Source organism: Lethenteron reissneri, chromosome 20, assembly GCF_015708825.2.
Source record: "Lethenteron reissneri isolate LAM-NWPU_2019-01 chromosome 20, ASM1570882v1, whole genome shotgun sequence".
NCBI classification, from domain to species: Eukaryota; Metazoa; Chordata; class Hyperoartia; order Petromyzontiformes; family Petromyzontidae; genus Lethenteron; species Lethenteron reissneri.
This window is the reverse complement of record NC_083798.1, coordinates 9,452,942-9,475,231: the sequence shown is the minus strand read 5'-3', so window position 1 is coordinate 9,475,231 and position 22,290 is coordinate 9,452,942. Positions and strand designations below refer to the sequence as shown.

Here is a 22,290-nt window from a genome sequence, read left to right as displayed (position 1 = left end):
GGGGGGGGCTTGTCTGAATGTGGTAGCCAGGGGATGGCCTGATGGGCGTTTGTGTTTGCTGTGTATGTGTCAATCGACACCCTGTGGAGGACACCATTCTCAAGATTTTCCAGGAGAAATATTTGAATAGAAAACTATGGACTAACAACTCCCATGACCATGACACTGCATGGAGGAGTTCTGCATCCAGCAGTGGATTTCTGAAGGGCTGTCAATGATTGTTATTATTGGTGTTGTTTTGCAGCAATACTTTGAAAGTATGTGGCATTTAATTTTGGCATGACAGGTTGAATTCTCAATGTCAAAGAGGTTTATTTTCGAGGTGGCTTGATTCGTTTGCAATCTGTGCTACTTTCACGACACACAAAGCTGCGTGATTGTGCGTGTGCTCGTACCAATTGAAATAGGCCTTTACCCAATGGCATTGCTCACTGCCACCACAGCGTTACCGACCGGCACTGTTGCTACGAACCCGGCGACCCGACTTTGATTCCCACGGCCACCACCAGTGACGATTATCTCTCTTCGGTCTCAAATGAGTGCCAGGTGCAGTATGTAAACATACAGACGGCCTATGTCTCCCACTAGGGAGACATAGGCCGTCGGGCTTGGTGCGGCCCATCCACCTCCTCGTGTGCCATGCCAGCCTTCATAGGTGCTCGCTAACAGCAGTTGCCCCAACAGTCTATTCAGGCTATACGGGGGGGGGGGGGGGTCTTTGTATGTATGTGTGAATGCAGCGATGGCTTTCATAGCACCGTGGTCTGCCCAGCGGTTGAGATCAACGACTACGCCGTGAGTGTGACGGCTGAGAGCACCCTGCTCGACAAGTCGGCGAGCGCCAGCCTGGATCGTCCCGTGCGCGTGCTGTCACCAATCACGAATGTGGAGCTGTTATATCCGTTCAACAAGTCCCTGAATCGGTAAACCTGCCCCCGCAACTGCCGCAGGGCACTAGGTGACATGGTGTGCTTTTCCAAATTGGAAAATGTTTAGGGTGAAACATCATGAATATTGCCAATGTAAGATGATACAATAGAGGACCTGGTAATTGTTTTACTGAACAAGATAAGTCATGCTGGGTGTTGGCCGGTGCCCCCCAGTGCTATCACGTTAACCAGTTGTGGTACGAATCAGCGAGGCCATCCTGATGACTACCCTGGGTGAAATATTATAAATATCATAAATACGTGCCCCTCTGCTTCTCAGTGGACATTAAAGATCCTGAGATGTCATTCTGAAAGAGTCTGCCATTGCCATCATGGTATAAATTTCTCTGCAAATGAGTGATTATGCATGGCATCATCGCACCGTACTGGCAGACTAAATGCCAACTTGCACCTTGTTCCCCACAGTGACAGCTGCCATCAGGGAGTCCCCGAGCCACAATCATAAATGCACTCTGGGATGTTTCGTTATATTATAGTTTGAATAAAAGTGTAAGTTATTATTATCATCCCACAAGGAGCCAGCCGTATCCACGACCTTATTAATCAGCCATCCAATGTCCCTCCCTGCCTTAATTATTTAGGTTATCGTGCCAAGCTTCTTTATCGTTTGTGTTTGTATGTGCCCCAACATTCTGTTAAGGGCTATACGGGGGATACCTTTCTTTGTGTGGCAGATATGTGAATTTTGCGACGCTGAATGAACACCTGAATGGTTCGTGGCAAACGGAGTTGCAGGTGTTTGAGGCGCGGGCAAACCCCGTCTCCCTGCTGAGCTTTCTCTTCACCCTTGGAAACACCTCCCAGCTCGTGGAGGCCTTGATGGGCTTCGAGCCTTATTATTCTGCCACGTGGCAGCACACATTCACCGAAGGTAATCGCTAGAATTGCAGTCACGGCTGCGTCGCATTCACGCCTGCACTCCTCATTGCGCGGAGCGTTCCGGCCATCGCCGTGGCCGTGACGCGTGTAATCGGACGAACGTGCACCCGTGTTTTAGAGGGAGCGTACAACGTGACGGTGACGGCGTTGAGCGAGCTGGAGAGCGTCACCAGCATGGCGGGTCCCTTCTACGTGCAGCGGGCGCCAGTGGGGCTCAGCATCGACACGCCGCCCAGTGCGGTGCCGCACGGAGAGCCCGTCAGCTGCTCGGCGCGGCTGCGCTTCGGTTCAGAGCCACTCTACAACTGGTCCATGGGAGACGAGACCAACTACCTGGCCGCCGGTACACACGGGATCACTCTGCATCGCACCCCTCCCCGCCCCGTGCCCCACCATGTGGTCTGACACGTGGTGGAGTCTGGGAGTCTGCATTCCTAATGGACAGGCACAGGATGCTGATGCGTCCTCTACGCTTTGGTATACTGCCTGTGCGTGTGCCCGTAACTGCCTGTGCGTGTTGGTAGCTGCCTGTGCGTGTTTGTAGCTGTCTCTTTGTGTGTTTGTAGCTGCCTGTGTGTGTTTGTAGCTGCCTGTGTTTGTGTGCGGCAAAAACAACCCCCTACCTCCTCGTGGTGCCGGACGGGCAACGTTGTCGTGGACAGTGCTGTGGGAGGGAGGGCCAATTCCGATTGACCTTTCCCCTCAGGGCATTTGTAACCACCACAGCAGCTAAATGGGGACTCTGGATGGGTGCGAGGGGCTGGTAACCCCTCCACCTTCAATAAATTACCACAAGACCAAGTAAAAAATATCTCATTAATAAGCTTGTGCCGGAGGCCCCAGGGGGACAGGCGTCTATGACGACCCCTGGCCAAACCCCATTTGGCGGAGCCAGGACATTGAATTTTTACCCTCGGGACTCCTCCAAAAACAACAAAAAGTCACTACGGATGGCCACGTGGAATGTTCGAATGCTCACTGCGGAGGAGAGGCTGCCACTCCTCTGTCAGGAGCTGGAATGGTACCACCTGGATCTCTGGTATTCAGGACGTCTGGTGGACCGGCTCTGATGGCTCCTGCCATCATGAGGGGTGGACAGTTATCTACTCGGGGCAGGAGACTACCAAACAACAGGGAGTGGCTCTTCTTCTGAACATAAGAATGAAGGGGGCGTGGGAGCGTGGCGGTGAGGTGTGGGAAGCTGTAAGCCCCAGGCTACTTTGGGCTCGCCTTCCCATCAACCGGAGGTGAGGAGTGGTGGTCATGGTTACTTATGCTCCCACCGAAGACAAACATCCGTGGAGGGATGCAGGCAAGGCCGATAAGACAGATGCCTTCTATGACCTCCTGTCACAGGTGCTGGCTAAAGTGGCCCCTTGCGATAGTCATCTTGTTGGGTGAGTTCAATGCCTGATGATGCTGGCACCTGGTATGGAGTGATTGGAAGGCATGGGCCAGATCAGCTCAATAACAACGGTAGGAGGCTGCTAGATGTTTGTGCAGCCCATGGGCTTGTAATTACCAAGACGCTGTTACGGCATCGGCGCATCCACACAACATCATGGATGCATGCCGGGTTCAAGGAAGAACATCTGCTGGACTACATAGTGACAGAACAGCAGATGCGGGCCCATGTCCTTGACACCAGAACCTACCGTGGAGCTGATCTGCCCTCTGACCATCGACTTGTCATCTGTAAGATTCACCTGTCATTCTTCCACTCCAGTGATGGGTGTACACCCTGGACCCCATTCAAACATAAGGTGGCCTGGTCTCAGCTAGTTGATGAAAGTTGCAAGCAGGAATTTCATCATCGCTAATCATCTAAGCATCCCACATCAGAGAATGAGGAGGCTTACCGCAGCCTTCGCTCGGAGGTTCAGAGGGCCGTGAGGCGCTGCAAGGATGGGTGGTGGTCGCAGGTTGCTGAGGAGATGGAGTCTGCCTCAATGGCTCGTGATCACAAATTCTTATTTAACTCCATCAAAAAAGTTACCTGCAGCGCCACACCTATTACCATCATTAGGGGGAAAAACAGTGTTCCAATCTCCGACCCCCAGGAACATGTTTGCAGATTTGCTGAGAATTTCTGTGAAGTCCTGGGAGGGGAAATTCCTCGACATGGAAAACATCGTGGGACAAAGTGGGGATGACCCTGCTGAGGCTGCGGTGCCTCGAATTTTGGAGGAAGAAGTTACCCCCTGTGAGTGGTGTTTGTAGCTGCCTGTGCGTGTGTCTGTAACTGCCTGTGCGTGTGTCTGTAGCTGCCTGTGCGTGTGTCTGTAGCTGTCTGTGTGTGTCTGTAGCTGCCTGTGTGTGTCTGTAGCTGCCTGTGCGTGTGTCTGTAACTGCCTGTGCGTGTGTCTGTAGCTGCCTGTGCGTGTGTCTGTAGCTGCTTGTGCGTGTGTCTGTAGCTGCCTGTGTGTGTGTCTGTAGCTGCCTGTGTGTGTGTCTGTAACTGCCTGTGTGTGTCTGTAGCTGCCTGTGTGTGTGTCTGTAACTGCCTGTGTGTGTGTGTAGCTGCCTGTGCGTGGTGTCTGTAGCTGCCTGTGTGTGTGTCTGTAGCTGCCTGTGCGTGTGTCTGTAGCTGCCTGTGTGTGTGTCTGTAACTGCTTGTGTGTGTGTCTGTAGCTGCCTCTGCGTGTGTCTGTAGCTGCCTGTGCGTGTGTCTGTAACTGCCTGTGTGTGTCTGTAGCTGCCTCTGCGTGTGTCTGTAGCTGCCTGTGCGTGTGTCTGTAGCTGCCTGTGTGTGTGTCTGTAGCTGCCTCTGCGTGTGTCTGTAGCTGCCTGTGCGTGTGTCTGTAACTGCCTGTGCGTGTGTCTGTAGCTGCCTGTGCGTGTGTCTGTAGCTGCCTGTGCGTGTGTCTGTAGCTGCCTGTGCGTGTGTCTGTAGCTGCCTGTGCGTGTGTCTGTAACTGCCTGTGTGTGTGTCTGTAGCTGCCTGTGTGTGTGTCTGTAGCTGCCTGTGTGTGTGTCTGTAGCTGCCTGTGTGTGTGTCTGCAGCTGCCTCTGCGTGTGTCTGTAGCTGCCTGTGCGTGTGTCTGTAGCTGCCTGTGCGTGTGTCTGTAGCTGCTTGTGCGTGTGTCTGTAGCTGCCTGTGCGTGTGTCTGTAGCTGCCTGTGCGTGTGTCTGTAGCTGCCTGTGCGTGTGTCTGTAGCTGCTTGTGCGTGTGTCTGTAGCTGCCTGTGCGTGTGTCTGTAGCTGCCTGTGCGTGTGTCTGTAGCTGCCTGTGCGTGTGTCTGTAGCTGCCTGTGCGTGTGTCTGTAGCTGCCTGTGCGTGTGTCTGTAGCTGCCTGTGCGTGTGTCTGTAGCTGCCTGTGTGTGTCTGTAGCTGCCTGTGCGTGTGTGTAGCTGCCTGTGCGTGTGTCTGTAGCTGCCTGTGCGTGTCTGTAGCTGCCTGTGCGTGTGTCTGTAGCTGCCTGTGCGTGTGTCTGTAGCTGCCTGTGCGTGTGTCTGTAGCTGCCTGTGCGTGTGTCTGTAGCTGCCTGTGCGTGTGTTTGGAGAGTGAAGTGGCAGCGGAGTAGTTGGCGCCATGCTACAAACCCCACAAATCAAGAGCAAGTCCGTGGCGATTATCTGATCCAGACCACGTGGTTGGGCTTGGTACTTACTGCACAACCCCCTGGAGTGCTGCCCCCTACATTTGTAGTTGCTGGCGAGAGTAACGCTTGCCCCGACTGTCTCTTATGGCTAAACGGGGTATCCACGCATTTTTATTAGTGTGGAGAGAGGTTGCTAATTGTCGCTTGTGCTGCGGCTGTGTTGCAGGTCCACAGGTGCAGCACACGTACGCGTCCACCGGCCTCTACAACGTGACCGTGGTGGCCTATAACCTCGTGGGCTCACTCAACGCCACGGCGCAACTCTCCGTGCAGAACGTCATGCACGGTGCGCCCCGCTGACCCACACCCCCGCGGCCCTGCCAGTCCACCGCACCGCAATACGCCGACCTGCAACCTCATTGCACCGCCAAACATTCGCAGTGATGTAAAAATGAGAAAAGCAAATATCGTTCTGGTGTGAGCCAATATGGTTTGCTGTGATAGATTATAAATGAATACAAAACAAACACCTGCCAGGTGGCTAGCAATTGGAAGGTTACGAGTTCGAATCAAGGTTGGAGGTGCAATCGGGGCCCCTCATTCCTCCCAGGTGAATAAAATAGGTAGCACTTTGTGCAGAAGTCAGCAGCGATTGTCCTATGGAGAAGTCGACCCTGCCATAGGATTTTGCAATTTCAGTCACTGGTTCAGGGCTGTAAACGGGAAATGAGCACTGCCTTGATGCTCACGTGAGCAGGAAATCACTTCGATTGTTATTGTTATAGATAATAGGAGATAACGTTTTTTTCATATATATGGTTGCTTTTAGACTCTTAAAACATTCTAATTGTATTTCATTGTACTTATTGGGTTATCAGTGAGTTTACTGGACTTGAGACTGTTGCCTGCATTTTCATTGAACGCTTCTACTTAGTTGCAACTAAGTAAGACTTTAGGATTCCGTTTCTGTCTCTAAACGACAATGAGAGGTGAGCGTAAAACAGTCGCGGTGTAGAAAGTCTCGTGTGTGCCATTAACCCGGCTCATGCCTTCTGGCTCGCACAGCTGTTATGATCGAGACGACCTCCAAGTATTTTGCCGTGAAAAGCACCGTGGGCTTCTCCGTCATTCCGGCCGACACCGTGTCCGTCACGTTCGAGTGGCACTTTGGGGACGGCACGGACCCTGTCACCGTACGGCTCCCTTACGCTACTTACAGCTACGAGTACGCCCGCACGTGAGTACCGAAGTTCTGCCACCATCCTGGCCTCTGCCGACGTGGCTAATTATTATTGTTGTTTCTACGTTTTTTTAATATTGAATTTAAGTGGCACGCTTGTCTACGCCACTGCTGGCTTGGCCCCGTCCGCTGGCCCGGCGCCTGCCTCTGTGGAGTGTCTGTCACCGCGCCACCGTCGTGCTCCGTTCCGCGCCACGCGTCTGGTTCCGCTCACGAGGGCGCACCGCTCGCGGCAGGTACAACGTGTCGGTGCGCGCCTGCAACGGCATCAGCTGCACGGTGTCCAACGTGCTGTCGCTGGAGGTGCAGCAGCCCGTGGCGATCAACAGCCTCATGGTGAACGGGACCAAGAGGGTGCCGGGGCTGCTGCTGGGTAGGCCCGTGACGTTCCAGATCTTCATGAACTCCAACTCTGCGCTGCGCTACAACTGGAGCTTCGGGGATGGCGACGTGCGGACAGGAAACGGCTCGGAAGTGCACACCTACCAGAGGTGGGCCGGGGAGGTAGCCCATCCTGCACATTTTGGTTCTATCCCACAGAGCACGGTGTCTCTTTGAGAATGAAAAATAAGAATAGGTTTTACCCTTTCTGGGAATTAATCAGAAAGGGTAAAACCTATTCCTATTTTTCATCATTTTGGATACCGGCAAAAAGGTCCCATAGATATGTGTCACTTCAGCAGCAGAACACTTTTCGATGTTGAGTGTTAGCCAGGCTTGTGTGTTGATTGGGATTGGGATTGGGATTGGGACGAATCTGTTTTAATGTAATTGAATTGCCAAACTACTTGTGCACAGCATTGCCACCTGTCCTAGACTTCCCAGGTTCGTCCTACCTGTTTTTGTCAGTTATGTACTAATCAAGTACCACCTACGACAATGACACATTTACATCCACTTCTCTGCCTCTACTGGTCTTGTGAACGATTCCTCTTCTTCCCATGGTGAATCGTGGTTTATTTTTGGTACCTGAAAGGTGGCAGCCCTACTTGTTGTGCAGTCTGTCTAATAATGGCGTCTCTGGTTTGGTGGTGCTGTCGTGCAGGCAGGGGGAGTTTGAGGTGGAGGTGACGGTGTGGAACGACGTCTCGTCGGGTCAGCTGCAGAAGACGGTGTTTGTGGTGCTGGAGCCGTGCTCCCCGCCGCTCGTCAAGCTGCACGTCTCGCTGCCCATCAAGGCCCGTGCTCCCAAAAGCACCGCGGATTGAAACGCACGAACGCTTGAACCTTTTCACACGCAAAGCGCTTTCCAACCACACAGCACCCTGCAGCCAGAAAATGTATTCTGTTAACATGGTCAGTTACATTTTTGGTAAATAAAAAGCTAAATGAGTGAGACATGGGGGCCCAAGTCCTGAAGTGCAATATTGTTATTTCCCCAGATGTTGTCACTAGATGGAAACAGACACGTCATGTAAGTGGCCTGCGAAAAAATAACTTAATTTGGGCTTACGTGAAATATCCATGCACAGGAGGGTATTGCGGGGTCCTGAGAAGAGATAGGATTGGCTGTAATTTTTTATTAGATACTGAAAATGTATTTTTCTTCGTGAAAATACGCGCGGTGCCATGTATCAAGGGCTTTGCCCTCATGCTGCCTCTGCCCCTAGCAGATAGTCCGCCGGCGACCACTGGCGCTGGCTGTGAGTCTGGAGGACGAGAAAGTCGACTGCGTCACCTCCCGGGTGCTGCTTTTCAACTGGACCGTCGTTGACAAGGACGGCTCTGTGCTGGCGCTGCCGCCATCTGTGGCCACCAACAACCGGGGGCTTGTCATTCCGGCGAACACCCTGAGCTACGGGAACTATACCGTAGCCACCAAGGTGAGCGTGTGGCTGCACTGTTAGCGACGGCATCGTCCTCCGCACCACGGCACGCCGTGTACATTCATACGAGTGCCGCGTCAAAACTGTCTCTGTCGCCGCCGTACAACGGCAACACCTCCAGTCAGCTAATATTTCAGACAACAATGGCTCTTCAGCATAAAATTTGACTCCGGTTCTTCCTGATGTTCCTGTTTTGTTTTCATGACGGTGAATTCAGAAGTACGCTGACCGTGGCCTGGTTTCAGCTCCTCAGCAGTGTAGAGCATGTCCCGGGATCTGTCTTGGTGTGATGTAGATATGAGCCGGTGAAGCCGTATCAGTGGCAACGAGGATGCAGTTGTAGTGAGGCATGGGGGCCTCAATACCCAACGTGCTGGTGACGGTCAGCACGACGGCGTAGGTCTGGTTGTCCGTCAGCATGTTGGGCCGCAGGGTCAGGGTGTCCCCACTCAAGCCTTTGTCAACGAGAGAGTGAGAAACTTGGCACCGAGCGGCATCTTTTGTGGCGTGGCGAACCGCGCCCAGGTGCGGATCGCGGGCACGATTGTGTACGCGGTGTACGCGGTGAGCGTCGTGGTGGAGCCCTCGCCGCTCGTGAGCATCATCTCCGGCGGCACGAGGGTGTTCCTCACTCGGCAGCAACACGTGCTGCTGGACGGGTCGCGCTCCCTCGACCCCGACGACCCGGAAGCCTCGACCGACCTCAGGCAAGTTGGGTCATCGCCTCCACCGTGTCCTCCACATTTCGGGTTCATTCAGGATGGCCCGGTAAAATAATTTTGTGAACAAAGGATTGTTTCATTTATGAAGACTTTTTACACATTTACAAGTTTTAATGTTATTGCAGTTGAATTTTTTTTTTTACAAAATTCTGGAACTCACAATCCTCTGCTAACTGGATCGAGAGCTGGCTGATGTGTGACGTTTCTGTGCAGCATAGAGACGCGGCTCACAACGAGAGTCGGCGTGCCTTGCACTCTGCGTTCAGTGGTTGATCTCTTGCAGAGTGCAGTTGACTGTTCTTAGTTCCAATGTTATGGGTGTGGCAAAAAAAAATCCCGGTAAATGCAGGGCACAGTTATATGTGCCCATCGTAGTTTGAGGGCGCACTATAGGTTTGATAAAAAACCTCGTTTGCTTAATGGTTTCAGCAATGTAAGACACTCGCCTTGTGCTGCGATGACGGATGATGGGTTATGACGAGGAGTAGTGCTAACAAAAAGTATAATTTAGAGCTGAGCTATGGGCCTCCTTTCTTATCATCAACCATCACCCATTCCTCCTCCATTGCCGACGTTTCCGCAGAGGGGAAAGGGCAGCGAGCGTGGGCCTGCGGGCTTTCGCAGCGGCAACTCTCTCGCGTGTCCGTTGCCCGACCGCCGGGGCGCTTTTGACTCTCTTGTTGGCGTCAGGGGACCCCGGGGAGTAAACGATCGCGTCCGGCTGCCGCAGGTTCAGCTGGGGCTGCTACCTGAAGGGGAAGCCGCGCACCTCGTGCTGGGACGTGACCTCCCTGGGCGGCGGCCTCAGCCCCCTCGAGTCGAGCGCCGTGCGCCTCGAGTTCCCCGCCGCGCTGCTGGTGCAGACGGACGCCTTCGTCATCTCGCTCACCGTCGGCAAGCCCGGACGGGACGCCGTTACCACCAAGCAGTTCGTCACCATCTACCAAGAAGCCCCCCTCCGGTGCGTGTCGTGTTGTTGTTGTTTGTCGTGGTGTTGTTGTTGTGTTGTTATGTTGCTGTTGTGTTGTTGCTGCTGGTCGTATCCTTTGTTTAATGAAGAGATAAAATAAACCCGTTGAGGGCATGAAACAACGTGGCCTCTTTTGCAAGTGCAATCCTAGGTTACGTCAAGCGCTGGCAGAGAATCGCATTTGCTCTGATACAAAACGAGTTTATGCGTCTCTCTCTCTCCAATAAGAAGCCAACTGCAACATGGTTACCCAGGATAAAATTTGTCAGCAACTTTGAAAATGATGCCTTTAATGCAAATGAGTGTATGTATTAATATGTTAGATTTTAAAACGGTTTGTCCCTTCCTCCATATCTACTCATGAGTAACTAGTCATGCACCGATTAAAAACTTAATTCGGAAACATTCTTAAGTAAAATTTCCATCAGGGCCATATTGTGTACAGGTGTATAGAGTAGTCTCCAACTATGACTCCCTCCATCTCTCTGGCACTGGCCTCTCTATCCTTGTGCTATGATGATGGGCCACTGCTCAAAACGTCATCGATTAGATATTTTTCTAGGGCAGTGTTTTTGATCAATGTGTTCAGTTTCTGAACATAAAAGTTAGTCTTAACAATACCGTCAATATTTGTAATAATGCCCTCCATTTATGAGAGAAAGGTTCAATGAATCTTCAGACGTATTATAAGGAGTGCCCCGCATTGCGATGTTTGGGTATTTCAATAACGAGCGTTCTTTCCTGGGACTCAAGCAGAACCGTTGCTTTGATCGGAAGGCTTCGCACACGAGTAGGTAGTTGCCATGCGGCGCACACGCTGTCAGTTTCCTTGAAACATCTGTGCAACAATCACCGTAAGTCTATGTTGATGTTTCCGTAATTATATTTCACTACCTACAATTTTTTTGTATTTTATTTGTTGTTGATTGAGTTTGTGCACTGTTCTCTATCTCTCACATAACATGGTTGTTTTTTTCTCTCTGATTTAGATTTGTGTCTTTGTTATGCTTAGGTTTCATGTATTTGCTGTTGGCATTTTGGGGACCCAGATCACTCTTGCAAATGGGCATCATCCTGGTCTCTTGCGCATTCACCTGGTTCAACGAAATCAACTTGTAACTCGAAAACCAACTTTCTTCTTGCAGGGTGGCGTTGTGGTGCCCGGTGTGTGAGAGCGGCGTGGTTCGGTGGGACCAGGAGCTCACCGTGCACGCCTCTTGCCCTGGTTGCAGCCTCTCGGCCAACATCTCCTACGCGTGGGCCCTCAAGCCCGTCCTCTCACAACTGCCGACAATCAATCACAGTACTGAGCCCACTTCTGCGCTGTGGCCACAATGTCTCCTTACCCTTTGCCTGACAGACCGCGACAAGGCACAGACTCTCTGCTCGATTATTTCCGTACGTGCTGCCATACATAGAGTGCTGCTACTGTGTACCTGATAGGGGAGTTGATGCAGCCTAAGAAAATGAGGTTTATGTCTGGTTTTCTCATTTCAGAAAATTTCTGCATCCTGAGGGACGGGCAATCCAGCAGCCTATTTGGGCCTACCACATCGGCACCTCCCACAGACACCATGTCACCAATTCCCACATCCTCATCTGTGGCCAATGACACCTACGCTGCATCCTCCATCACCGTGCTCTCCTCCAGAGCCACAACCTCCTCCACCTCATCCTCCACCGCCTCCTCCACAGCCTCCTCCATTCGTTCAACGTCCACCACTTCCTCCACCTCCTCACAGGCCACAGCTCCCGGCGCGACACAAGCAAACAAGACGGCACCCGCCGTGGCCATTCCCACGAGCTCTCGTGCCTCCACGCAGGCCGCCAACCCGCCGGCATGTGAAGCCTCTGTCTCCAGCACGGCCACGCCCACTGAGACGTCGTCGCAGGATACGTTTCCCCCACTAGATCCGGGGAACGTGGAGGAGGGCGAGGCGCCAGAGGGCAGGCCGTCCTTGAATCGCAAGAGGAGAGCTGCCACCTCCGGGGATTCCGCAGGCGAGTGGCTCTGCTGTTTTTCCCAGTGAATGTCAAATGCTGAACCAAAAAAACTTTGGTGTTTTCACTCTTTGCTGGAGCTATGGCCATAGAGACCGACGTTATCCAGCGAATTATGTCTAAGCAAGCCCAACGAGACCCAGAGGGTCAAAACTGTCCCAGAGTTTGCTTTCTGGATAATGTTGGTCTGGAAAGAGAATAGTGCACTATAACACATGTTTATATCTATGCGGAGACACAGAACAGAGTTCTGCTTATATTTGCTAATGCACATAATGCTCTGCAACAACACACAATGAGTTTGTATACAATGGCCATACATGATAGCTCCACACAGCCATCCGTGAGAGTTGTGCGATTCCTCCGACTGCTATGCTCGCAGGTCGCCCTGCCAACTGCTCAAACTCGACGGCGACAAACGCGACGGCCGCACCTCCCACGATGACTCCTCCTGTGACCAGCGAGTGGCTCCCAATGTTGCCTCCAGGTCTCGAAGAGGGGGCTAACGTTTTCCAAAGACCTCAGCGTATGGGTGAGTGCACGGCCGTCTCTGCGCGCTCAGCTTGCTTGGCTCCGCAAGTAGACGCAGAGGCTGCTAAGCGTTGCCTAACGTGCCCACGGATGTCACTGTTGACACAAGGGTCGGGTTCGGATTATCGCGGAAAAACGGGATGTCACAGGCAAATACCGCTTCCCTATCGGCGCGGGCTTCCGGCTTCAAGCGAACGCCGCTGTCGTCGTGTGCCCAGTGACGAGCAACGTGAGCAGCGAGGCTCCGAGCAACGTGAGCAGCGAGGATCCGGGCCCATCCACCACCCGGAGCGCGCCGTCCACGGCGAGCAAATCCACTCCCCAGGCCGGCTCGTCGGGTAGCATTGTCGATTCGGGCGGGATCTCCAGTAACATCTCCGAGGGCACCGTGAACTCCGGTAGGAGCCCCGAGTGACGCACCGCGTCGTTGCACGCCGCCACGCCTTCCGTTTTTTGCGCCCGGCTGCGTCACAATCGCATGCTGGCCACGTTAACGGAACGCGCGCTCTTTGAATATTTCAGGAAGAGGCTCCGGCTCTGGCTCCGTGACGGTGCCGCCCAACAGTGAGTCTTCCCAGTTCATCTACCTTTGATTTGCCCCGCACTGCTTTACTCTCGCTCCAACGGCGTGGTTATATTATTAACGCGGAGCGTCGTTTATTATCCCGTGGTAATACGCGTCCTCTGCTGACAATGCACCCGTGGGAAACTTACTGCGGTGAAGTGTGCGAGTGCCTTTTAATTATGGTGGCATTTAATCTCACAGTTGCCACAAATACCACAAAACCAGGAGACGAAGTGATCCAGGAAGAGCCAAAGGTCGAAGTTGTCAAAGAGTCGATAGACTACGTTCTGGAGATCAACCTTCTGAGAGAAGACATGACGTCTACCGGTGAGACTGGCGGGAGCTGCCGTGCATGGCCAGCCACCGCCATAGTTGTGCACACGAGCTCCGGCTGCCCCATGCACGTTTTATCTTTCCACCAAATCCCACCAGGGTCCTACCGTGGCAGTGACACGCGTTTCCGTTACTCTCTCTCTCTCTCTCATCGACAAAGGCTTGAGTGGGGACACCCTGACCCTGCGGCCCAACATGCTGACGGACAACCAGACCTACGCCGTCGTGCTGACCGTCACCAGCACGTTGGGTAATGAGGCCCCCATGCCTCACTACAACTGCATCCTCGTTGCCACTGATGCTGCTTCGCCGGCTCATGTCTACATCACACCACGTTGCCCCCTATTTAATGCTGCGTGGGTGCGTTCGTGTGTGCATGCACTGTGGTAGTCACACGACATGCGTGCAAGGCACAATGGGAGTCTTGCCTTGCTGCTGTTTGTCGGCACATCTTTGCGTGTTTTAAATCTTCGTGTGCATGTGTATATTGTGCACGTGTGCGTGTGTGTTTGTGTGCACATATATTTGTGTCCATGCACTTACGCCTGCGTGCATGTGGGTGCGTGTGTGTGTGCGTGTATACGCTCGTCTGCACAACACTGGTCCGCAGGCACGGCGGTAGAGAAAGGGTACGTACATCTTCTGTTCACGGCTGCCCTCTCTCCGAACCCGGAGGTCTACTGTACCATCAGCCCCAACGATGGTGTGGAATTGCTCACCGTATTCAGCATCTTCTGCAGCAGCTCCAACGCCAAGGTGAGTGGCCACAGGAGGGACGGAGTGCGGAGAGGAGCGCGATGGCCCACGTTCTCGTTTGGTGCTTCCCAGCTTTCTTCGATCGCCACGGGAAGTGCGCATCCACTTATTGCGTGACGCTCCCGACCATGTCTCCTCCTTGAGCAGCACCAGCCCCTGGAGTACGAGTACAGCTACAGCACCAGCGGAAGCTCTGTGCAGCCCACCCTGCTCTACCAGGGGCTCGACAACGAGCGCATCTTCATCCTCCCAGCGGGCCGCGTGCAAGATGCCAACATGGGTAAGACGCCTGACCTTGGCCACGACGCTTACCGTGCTTGCGCCGGACCTGTCGTGGCGACACTAACGACGCGCGCTGTTTTCCGCAGTGAACGTCTCCATCTTGGCGAGGAACAGCCTGGGCGTCCCGACGGAGCTCTGCTCGCAACGCGTCAAAGTCGATAACCTGTCGGCACCCAACGGCACGACCCTTGACCAGTACATGTGAGTTCGTGATGCAGGAGGGGCAGTGTTGGCACAGTTAGAGACCAGCGAGAGCCCATTGGAACCCAAGTGTCTTTAAAATATATTTTATTTTGAGTAACGATGCAGAACTGTACAAAAACAGAAAGTTGAGTATTTACAATTGCATACGAAAAATTGTGCTGTATTCCTCGGCCATCATGCGAACATAAAGGGGAAAGTTAAGCAGGTGTTTGGTGGCTAGGAGAGGAAAGGAATAGAGAGGAAAGGGGAAGGAAGGGGGTATCCAGGGAAGTACGCGCGATGAATGAGTGATCCACATGATGGAACCCGCGTCGGTGTCTTTGGGAAGAAGAGCGAGAGTGTTACGCGGGCTCCTTAGCACGTGAACGTTTTGTTAACGGGCGGCGCCTCTCTTGACTCCCCAAGCCACACGGCGCTGGTGACGCCCGGCGCGAAGCTGACGGAGGTGCTCGGGCTGGGAGATGCCCGCCTGACCCGCATCTTCCTGGGCATCGTGGCCTCCGTCCTCAACCGACTCGTCAGCACCGACAATGCCAGCAAGACGCGGCAGATGGAAATTCGGGAGAGGCTCATCCAGACCTTGTGCAACCTGCGTATAGCCACACAGGTAACAGTGCCCCTCTGTGCACAAGCACGGACACCTAGCAGCACCATCAAGTAATCGTATGATGATCGCAAAATTATCTGTGCAAAAGCGAATGACCCCAAATACACGATATCTGTTTGCAGGAAGAGTTGCGAGACACAGCAACGAGGCTAGCGGAGCTCACGAGCACGCTCCCGCAGGTACCCACTTTCCAGCGCACACTTGGCCTGGCACCCACCCACTCTTGCCATACGCACTGTCCGCCGCGCACTCGCCCTGTCTCCACCACGCGCGCACCCAGCTCCCCATCGCAGTCTCGCGTGCCCTGCGCGTCCTGGGGGCGGTGTGCGAGTAATACGCCCGCCGCTGCATCCCGTGCAGCTGGGCAACAACACCTTGTGGATGCTGAGCGAGCTGGCGTGGCTGGTCGCCGCGGATGACGACGCCGCCCCGACCCCCGACTGGGTCTCGGTGACGCAGCTGCTGAGCGCCGTGGGCCGCAGCCTGTGGGTTGTGTCGGCGCGAGAGGATCCCTCCACCCCGCGGCTGCTTCCGCGCGCCGTCGCCTCCATCACCCGCCTCCTGCAGGTGCCCGGCCAGGGACCGGATGCTCGCTGACGGGGACCATCCCTGGGTCACGCGTGTTTAGGGGTGACGGCACACGTGCACTGTTGAAGCGTTTGTTACGTGACTGTCGAGCGGGTTTTAAGTGGCGACCAACAAAAATCAGAAAGGCAAAACGAGTTGATTCGTCGGTCTTCACGGGCGTGCTGCGTAGCTCTCCGACGTGTTTCGGGTTGTGCCGGGTGTTGTACGGCACGGTGTCCGACGTTTTGCTCCACGTGCTGAATGCTCAGCGCCCATCACTTATTTGCAAAGTACAAGCATGATCGGCAAGGTTCCTTTATTAAGACCATGGTACACGAGAGCGTATATTCAGAGCAGTCTTCGCCGGCAACCCATTGGCCACGGACAACTGTGGTAACTTGTACAGAGATCGCGTAGAGTAATGGAGGTATGTCTAGGAGACACGAGAAGACCGTGTAGCAGCTGCCGCTGCCAACGCGAGCGACGATTGCTCTAAAATTGCAGAGCAAACCCTCGCTACGCGCGAGTTCTGTATTCGTGAGTTTCGCATTTTCGCGAGTTACTATATGTATGCTCATTTCCTATCCACGACTCGCCAGACCCCAGAGTATTCGCGAGTGTGCGTAGTGCCGCACCACCGACACTGGGAGGTGTGCGCAGAACGTCGTGCCACCTCGGCTGCCCGCTTAGTCCTCAGCCTCACAGCAATCCCACTCTGAATTCGCTGATGTGCATGTTTTACTTTATACGTACTTACAGCTGACTCGTTTAACATTTTGGTATAAACGAGTCGACTGTGAGGTCCATTAAAGGGAAGGCAAATGCAATCGGGGAAATTGTTGCGGCGAGCACTACCCCAGAGTGCTAAAACGATAACAGCTGGGTGGCGTTGTTATCAAATACCTGCCTCTCGCGAAGAGTCATCCTCCTGAATTCCTCACCACCACCTCCATCGTCGGCAATTCATCATCATCATCATCCTCCTCATCAAAGGTAATTTTAAAAAAAACATTGTTCTTCGTAATGTATTCATTTATTGTCGTCAATGGTTTTAAACATTTACAATTTCCCCACCTATGTTCACTCGTACTAGGCGCGTACCTAATTTTTCCCATCGGAACAAGGTTTTTTCATTCGCGAATTCCGCGCTCGCGAGCATGTTTTTTTACTCTGTCACAATCCTTCAAGGCTTTGTCGCTTGCCGAGCGTGCGACTGCCCCCGCCGTTTGTTTGTCGCCCGTGCCGCAGAGGTACATGGCGCTCGCGAGCGAGGCGGAGGCGAGCGTGGAGCTGGAGGGTCTGGCCGTGCGCGTGGAGCGCCTCGACTCCGTGGGGGGAGTGGTTGCCCGGGTCCCCGTGAGCGGGGGAGCCGTCTTTTACCTTCCGCGGGATCTCGACGGGCAGATCACGCGCCAGCCCAACGGCAGCATCTACACCCGCACCGTGCACTTCAATGCAAACCCGTACTTCTGGGGCAGCCGCTATCTCGAGGTGACTCTCAGAATCTCAATATGCATTTATGGCAAAACGTCGTACTCAGATTGTAAATGTTGTGGCTTGGCTCTCCAACACACCGGTTAGTGCTGTACTAGTGACGAATTGACGCATTCCGTTTATGTGACAACCCTTACCAATTGGCTGTGTCGGGTGGTGGCAGGTTTAACGACACATTTATATATTTACGAAATCTAACCCCAAAAAAACTGTATTATGGATATTTATTTATACTGCAGGAGGAATCCAATGAGCTATAAAGCTTTTTTTCACAGAGGTCCAGCAAGGTGGGTCGGAACGCTACAACAATAAAGAGTTGATTTAGTGTGCTGATCTTAAAGGTGCATTGAAAAATTATAACACTTCGATTGATGCTCCTGCTGTTGTGGAGTGGCTCATGCAGCCAGCTATGGCTGCAGGGTTTTGGTAGTACATGGTGTTTATGTCATTTATTGTGAAAATTCCGTCACAGTTCCTATGATCCCTGTTTCATTGCTTTCATGGCTTTATTTTGGTGATTTCGAAAAGTGTATTGGTTTGGCCATGTTTGTTTGTTGTTGTACAGAGTTAGACTGATGGCCTTAATCTAAGTTGTCTTGTGGTTGTTGTTTGTTGTTGTTTGACTTGCATCCCACTGGGATTTTTGCACACAGCGTTGGTGTACGGTGTTTTTTCTGCAATATTTTGCTGTCTTTTCTTAGATTTTCTGTTTGCACTCAGTCACATATTCACTTTAAGATGTTTTTTTGTTCATGTTTTGTTTTTTATTTGTTGCGGTTGCACCCGATTCAAGAGCCGAATGGCTCACAGGGCTATACATAATAAATGAACTTGAACTTGAACACAAACATGCTCGAGGTGCGAAGTACAAGAAAGGAAACAAATCACCCAAACACAAACAAATAAAACACTAAACCATCCCCATGCCACCAGGCAAATCCCACTGAATGCCATAATAAACGTGTGTTTGCCGCGCAAGTACATTCAAAGGTTTAGTTGGCTAGATATTGTTTTAGTTAAGGGGTCAGCAACCAAAGTAATAAAAGAACCATTTTTTTATTCAGTAAAAAACTCAGCGATTCAAGAGCTGCAAAGCACGCAAACACAAGGCAGTGGTCTTAGTAAACAACACGAGGTGGTGGTGCTTAGTAAACAACTTCATGAAGTTGTCCTTAAAGAGCCGCATGCAGCTCTGGAGCCGCAGGTTGCTGACCTCTGTTCTAGCGAAGTTTAGAAAGAGCTTCATTTTAAACGTATATACCGTAAATGTTACACATGTGTGCGCGATTCTTGTGAATCAGGTCCTAGGGACAGTGGCCGACCTGACGCTGTACACTCACAAGGGACTAAGCATCAAGGTGTCGAAACTCTCCACGCCCATCACCATCGAGCTGCCCCTGCCGTCCCTGCAGGTCGGTCTCCGTCGCCTTAGCGATTCACTTGGAACGGTCACTCGGGGGTGGAGCGGTGGTCACAGTGATTACCGTTCCGTTCTTGGCCACGGCTAACATCAGTGACTAATGCTATCTGAACCGGTTGTGATGCACGTGAATGTGCATCGCTGCCAGTTCATTTCCATAATTTAATGATGTTTTACGTTTCATTTGAAACATAACTGCCAATGCTACATCAAATCCACACTGACCAGCACGGCGAGGTATGGTTAAACATCCCGCGTGATTGATATTGCATGGGGAGGCCTTCGTCCAGCAGTGGATCGACAAAGGGCCGTATACACACAATGGTGGCTCAACTACAGCCGTGCGTGGCGCCGTGTCGCGGACGAATGAAGTTTGCGTCGTCGGGTAATCCCGAGACGTTTACATGAAGGCCCTCTCCGCGTGCCTGTGGCCTGTGAGGGCGTGCGGCCACTGGGCTGAGAGCGTCTGTGCGGGGTCGCCTGCAGAGCGAGGCGGCTTGGTTCTCGCTGGCGCGCCCGACGATGAACGTGCACGCGTTCAACGTGAGCGCCGGGGAGGTGCGCGGAACGCTGCAGATCACCTGCACCTTCCAGCGGCCGAGCCAGCGGCCCTTCCCCATCACAGTGCTCATGAGGTGAGCTGCCTCCACTCACCCCCTCCTCAAGGTTTGTTCTCTGAACCGGTCCTAGGCCTCCCCTAGGTCGACTTAGCCTCAATTGAGTACCTGGTGTAATGTGTAAAAACATTTCCACATGGGAGATAAAAAACGGCCGGGCGTGCTGCTGGCCAACCACCCCCTCATGTGCCGTTCCGGCCTTTATAGGTTATTGCTAACAGCACTTGCCCCAACAGTCTGTTAAGGCTATATTGGGGGATCTTTGGTTTGGCGGAGTGGTAACATCGTGGTTAGCGCGCTTTGCTACAAACCCGGCGTCCCGAGTTCGATTCCCGCTCATGGCCAACATTGGTGGCATATCTGAACCGATCCTGGGCCTCCTCTAGGTCGACTCAGACTCAAATGAGTACCAGGTGCGAAGCGTAAACATCAGCATTGAGAATACGAAGGTGGCCCAGTGCGGTGTTGGCCGTCCACTTCCTCGTGTGCCGTACTGGCCTCCGTAAGTGCTCGCTAATTACGCGTGCCCCAACAAGACGTTCAATGCTGCTTAAAACGACCGTCTAGATTTTCACCCTTGTGCTGTACAGCTCTCCGCCAGTGTGTTGTTTGGGTTGTGCCGCATGTTGTCGTTTGGCAAGGTGCCTGACGTCCCGCTCCACGTGCTGGGAGCTTCTGCAGGAACTCAGTCGGGCATCGTGCCAAACGACAGCACGCGGCGCAACATGAAATTAACGCTGAAGCGCTAGAGGTGCTTCAAGGCGAACCTGCACTTCTGTTCGCGATAACCGTAAACAAATGCCAGATCGCTAGTGAAAGTGTGTGGAATGGCGGTGGGCAGCATCTGGCAACTTCTGTGCGAATTGACGTCCTCCCTCCATTGACGTTCTCCTTCCATGCTCCTCCCATGACTGCCAGGCCCCGGGCCGAACCGGCGCCGGACAACTTCACGTACAGACAGAGCTACGAGTGGCAGAGCGACAGCGTGCGCCTCCTCCTGTCTCCCGCCAAACTCAGCTGTGGGTTCCTTGCCTACCGCATAACTGCGTGACAATAGAACGCGAGACCGTACGTGACACTAGGCTCACATGTCAGGCAACGAGCACTCGCAGTTATTTGCTTCTATGTTATAACAATGGACTTGGTGAGGTGTATCTAATGCACATGCATCACTGCCGATGCAGTTCCTTAATTATTTTCATTTACAAAATAGTCAACAATGCCACATCCTCCTGGACGCTGTGACGTGGAAGCGTGTTTGCCGCTTGCTGCAGGACATCACGATTCAATCTCAGTGGCTGCCGTGGTTAATAGTGGGGGTAATAACCACTTGATTATGCCCTGTCTGTTTCACAGTGGGTGTTAAAGATCCTGTAATGTTATGCAAAAAAAGAGTAGGCTATGTCTGCCAGTATCACGGTCCAACTTTGCCCAATTAAAAACAAAATCCCAAAGTTACTTAATCGGGTAAGGCCACATGGAATCATCACGCTTTCCTGGCAGACTACATCCATCGATTAAAAATATCGCCTTCGTGATAGCCTTGCTCTATAAGAATGACACGAATACCCGCTCGACTGAAGAGTTATCTGTGACGCAGGATGCATCCAGTGTGTGCGTCGGAGTTAGGATCCTTTTCTGTCTGCTTGGCTCTCGCAGACAAAGGCGTCTACTACCTCGCTCTGCTCGACTCCACGTTCGACCGCGTGCCACCACGCCGCCACCTCGCACCGTCTGTCAACTACTCGCTGAGCGTGGATTGGCTCGAGTGTCTCTACTGGGATGGAGAAGGAAGCTGGAGGCCCGATGGATGTGAGACTGTTACCGCCTTGCAGTCCAACAGGATCAACTGCAGGTACCAGTCATGTGACGCGGCATCGTGTGACACGGGCACGTGAGCGAAAGCATCTCGCGGTACGTGCGCAAAATGAAAAAGGTCTCGTGCCGTAGTTGGTCAAGAGAATTTTGCGTGCGTGTTGAACTTTTTTCCCACTGTACGTAGCCAACCTTGCCAAAGGAAGTAGGCCAGTGTGGACTGGCGTGATAGTCCAAATTACTAAAAATTTGTCAGATTACACCGCAAATCACTCATTTGGGATTATCACAGAGTAATCATCGCCCCTTACTTTGTGACCCTAGGGGGGAATTTTAAATACAAGTATTAAAATTAAATGCAAGTTTTACGGTTGGCCTCGCATTCTTCGGGTGCCGTGGCTCAGTTTGCGCCGACTCTCTCCGGACGCCGTGCTCGGTGAGACCGACCGCGCAAGTTTTTTCTTGGGGTCTACGAGGCGGCGTGCGTGCCACGGGACTCCTCCGTGAGGGTTCTGCGCCGTCCCCGTGTCGTTGCAGCTGCGATCACCTGACCACGTTCACCGCCGTCGCGTCCCGGGTCGCCAGCTCCCCGTCACAAACGCCAGTACTTAGCTTCATCAGGTAAACACAATGACCGATGCACACCCGTCCCCGTCCACAGCAGCCGCGCACTTCCCACCTGTACGTGTATTATTAATTATAGAAACTTGATTAGTTTGATTGTTGTAGAAGTTTTCACCATTCGTGAATGGGGCAAGGCCTCTTGGTGTGGTCCGTGTCATGATTTGTTTAATTTTCAAGATGTTGCCACTAGATGGCAGCAGATGTATCACATGCGTGGGCCCACAAATTAAACGTTCATTCGCTCACGTGAAATATCGGGGCTGCCCACAGGAGGCATTGCCGAGTCTCGGGAGGAGATGGGACCAGCTGAGAAAGGGTTAAAACGGATAGCCCTTGATTTACGAA

At 52.8% G+C, this 22,290-nt stretch overlaps 1 protein-coding gene across 1 annotated transcript in view; it reads left to right on the top strand.

Annotated features, from left to right (window-relative positions):
• The window catches only part of PKD1L1 (polycystin 1 like 1, transient receptor potential channel interacting), a 65,450-nt gene that overhangs the window by 17,792 nt on the left and 25,368 nt on the right, over nt 1-22,290 (top strand). Inside the window, 29 exon segments of the mRNA XM_061554801.1 lie at nt 741-923; nt 1,625-1,821; nt 1,948-2,172; nt 5,598-5,717; nt 6,437-6,608; nt 6,848-7,102; nt 7,657-7,789; nt 8,225-8,434; nt 8,963-9,144; nt 9,890-10,120; nt 11,275-11,432; nt 11,627-12,130; nt 12,513-12,662; nt 12,880-13,059; nt 13,184-13,225; nt 13,428-13,553; nt 13,720-13,809; nt 14,170-14,315; nt 14,463-14,595; nt 14,684-14,798; nt 15,207-15,408; nt 15,531-15,587; nt 15,769-15,975; nt 17,224-17,466; nt 18,771-18,881; nt 19,376-19,524; nt 20,425-20,525; nt 21,166-21,361; nt 21,859-21,942. Of these exon segments, the coding sequence (XP_061410785.1) occupies nt 741-923; nt 1,625-1,821; nt 1,948-2,172; nt 5,598-5,717; nt 6,437-6,608; nt 6,848-7,102; nt 7,657-7,789; nt 8,225-8,434; nt 8,963-9,144; nt 9,890-10,120; nt 11,275-11,432; nt 11,627-12,130; nt 12,513-12,662; nt 12,880-13,059; nt 13,184-13,225; nt 13,428-13,553; nt 13,720-13,809; nt 14,170-14,315; nt 14,463-14,595; nt 14,684-14,798; nt 15,207-15,408; nt 15,531-15,587; nt 15,769-15,975; nt 17,224-17,466; nt 18,771-18,881; nt 19,376-19,524; nt 20,425-20,525; nt 21,166-21,361; nt 21,859-21,942 (4,902 nt within the window).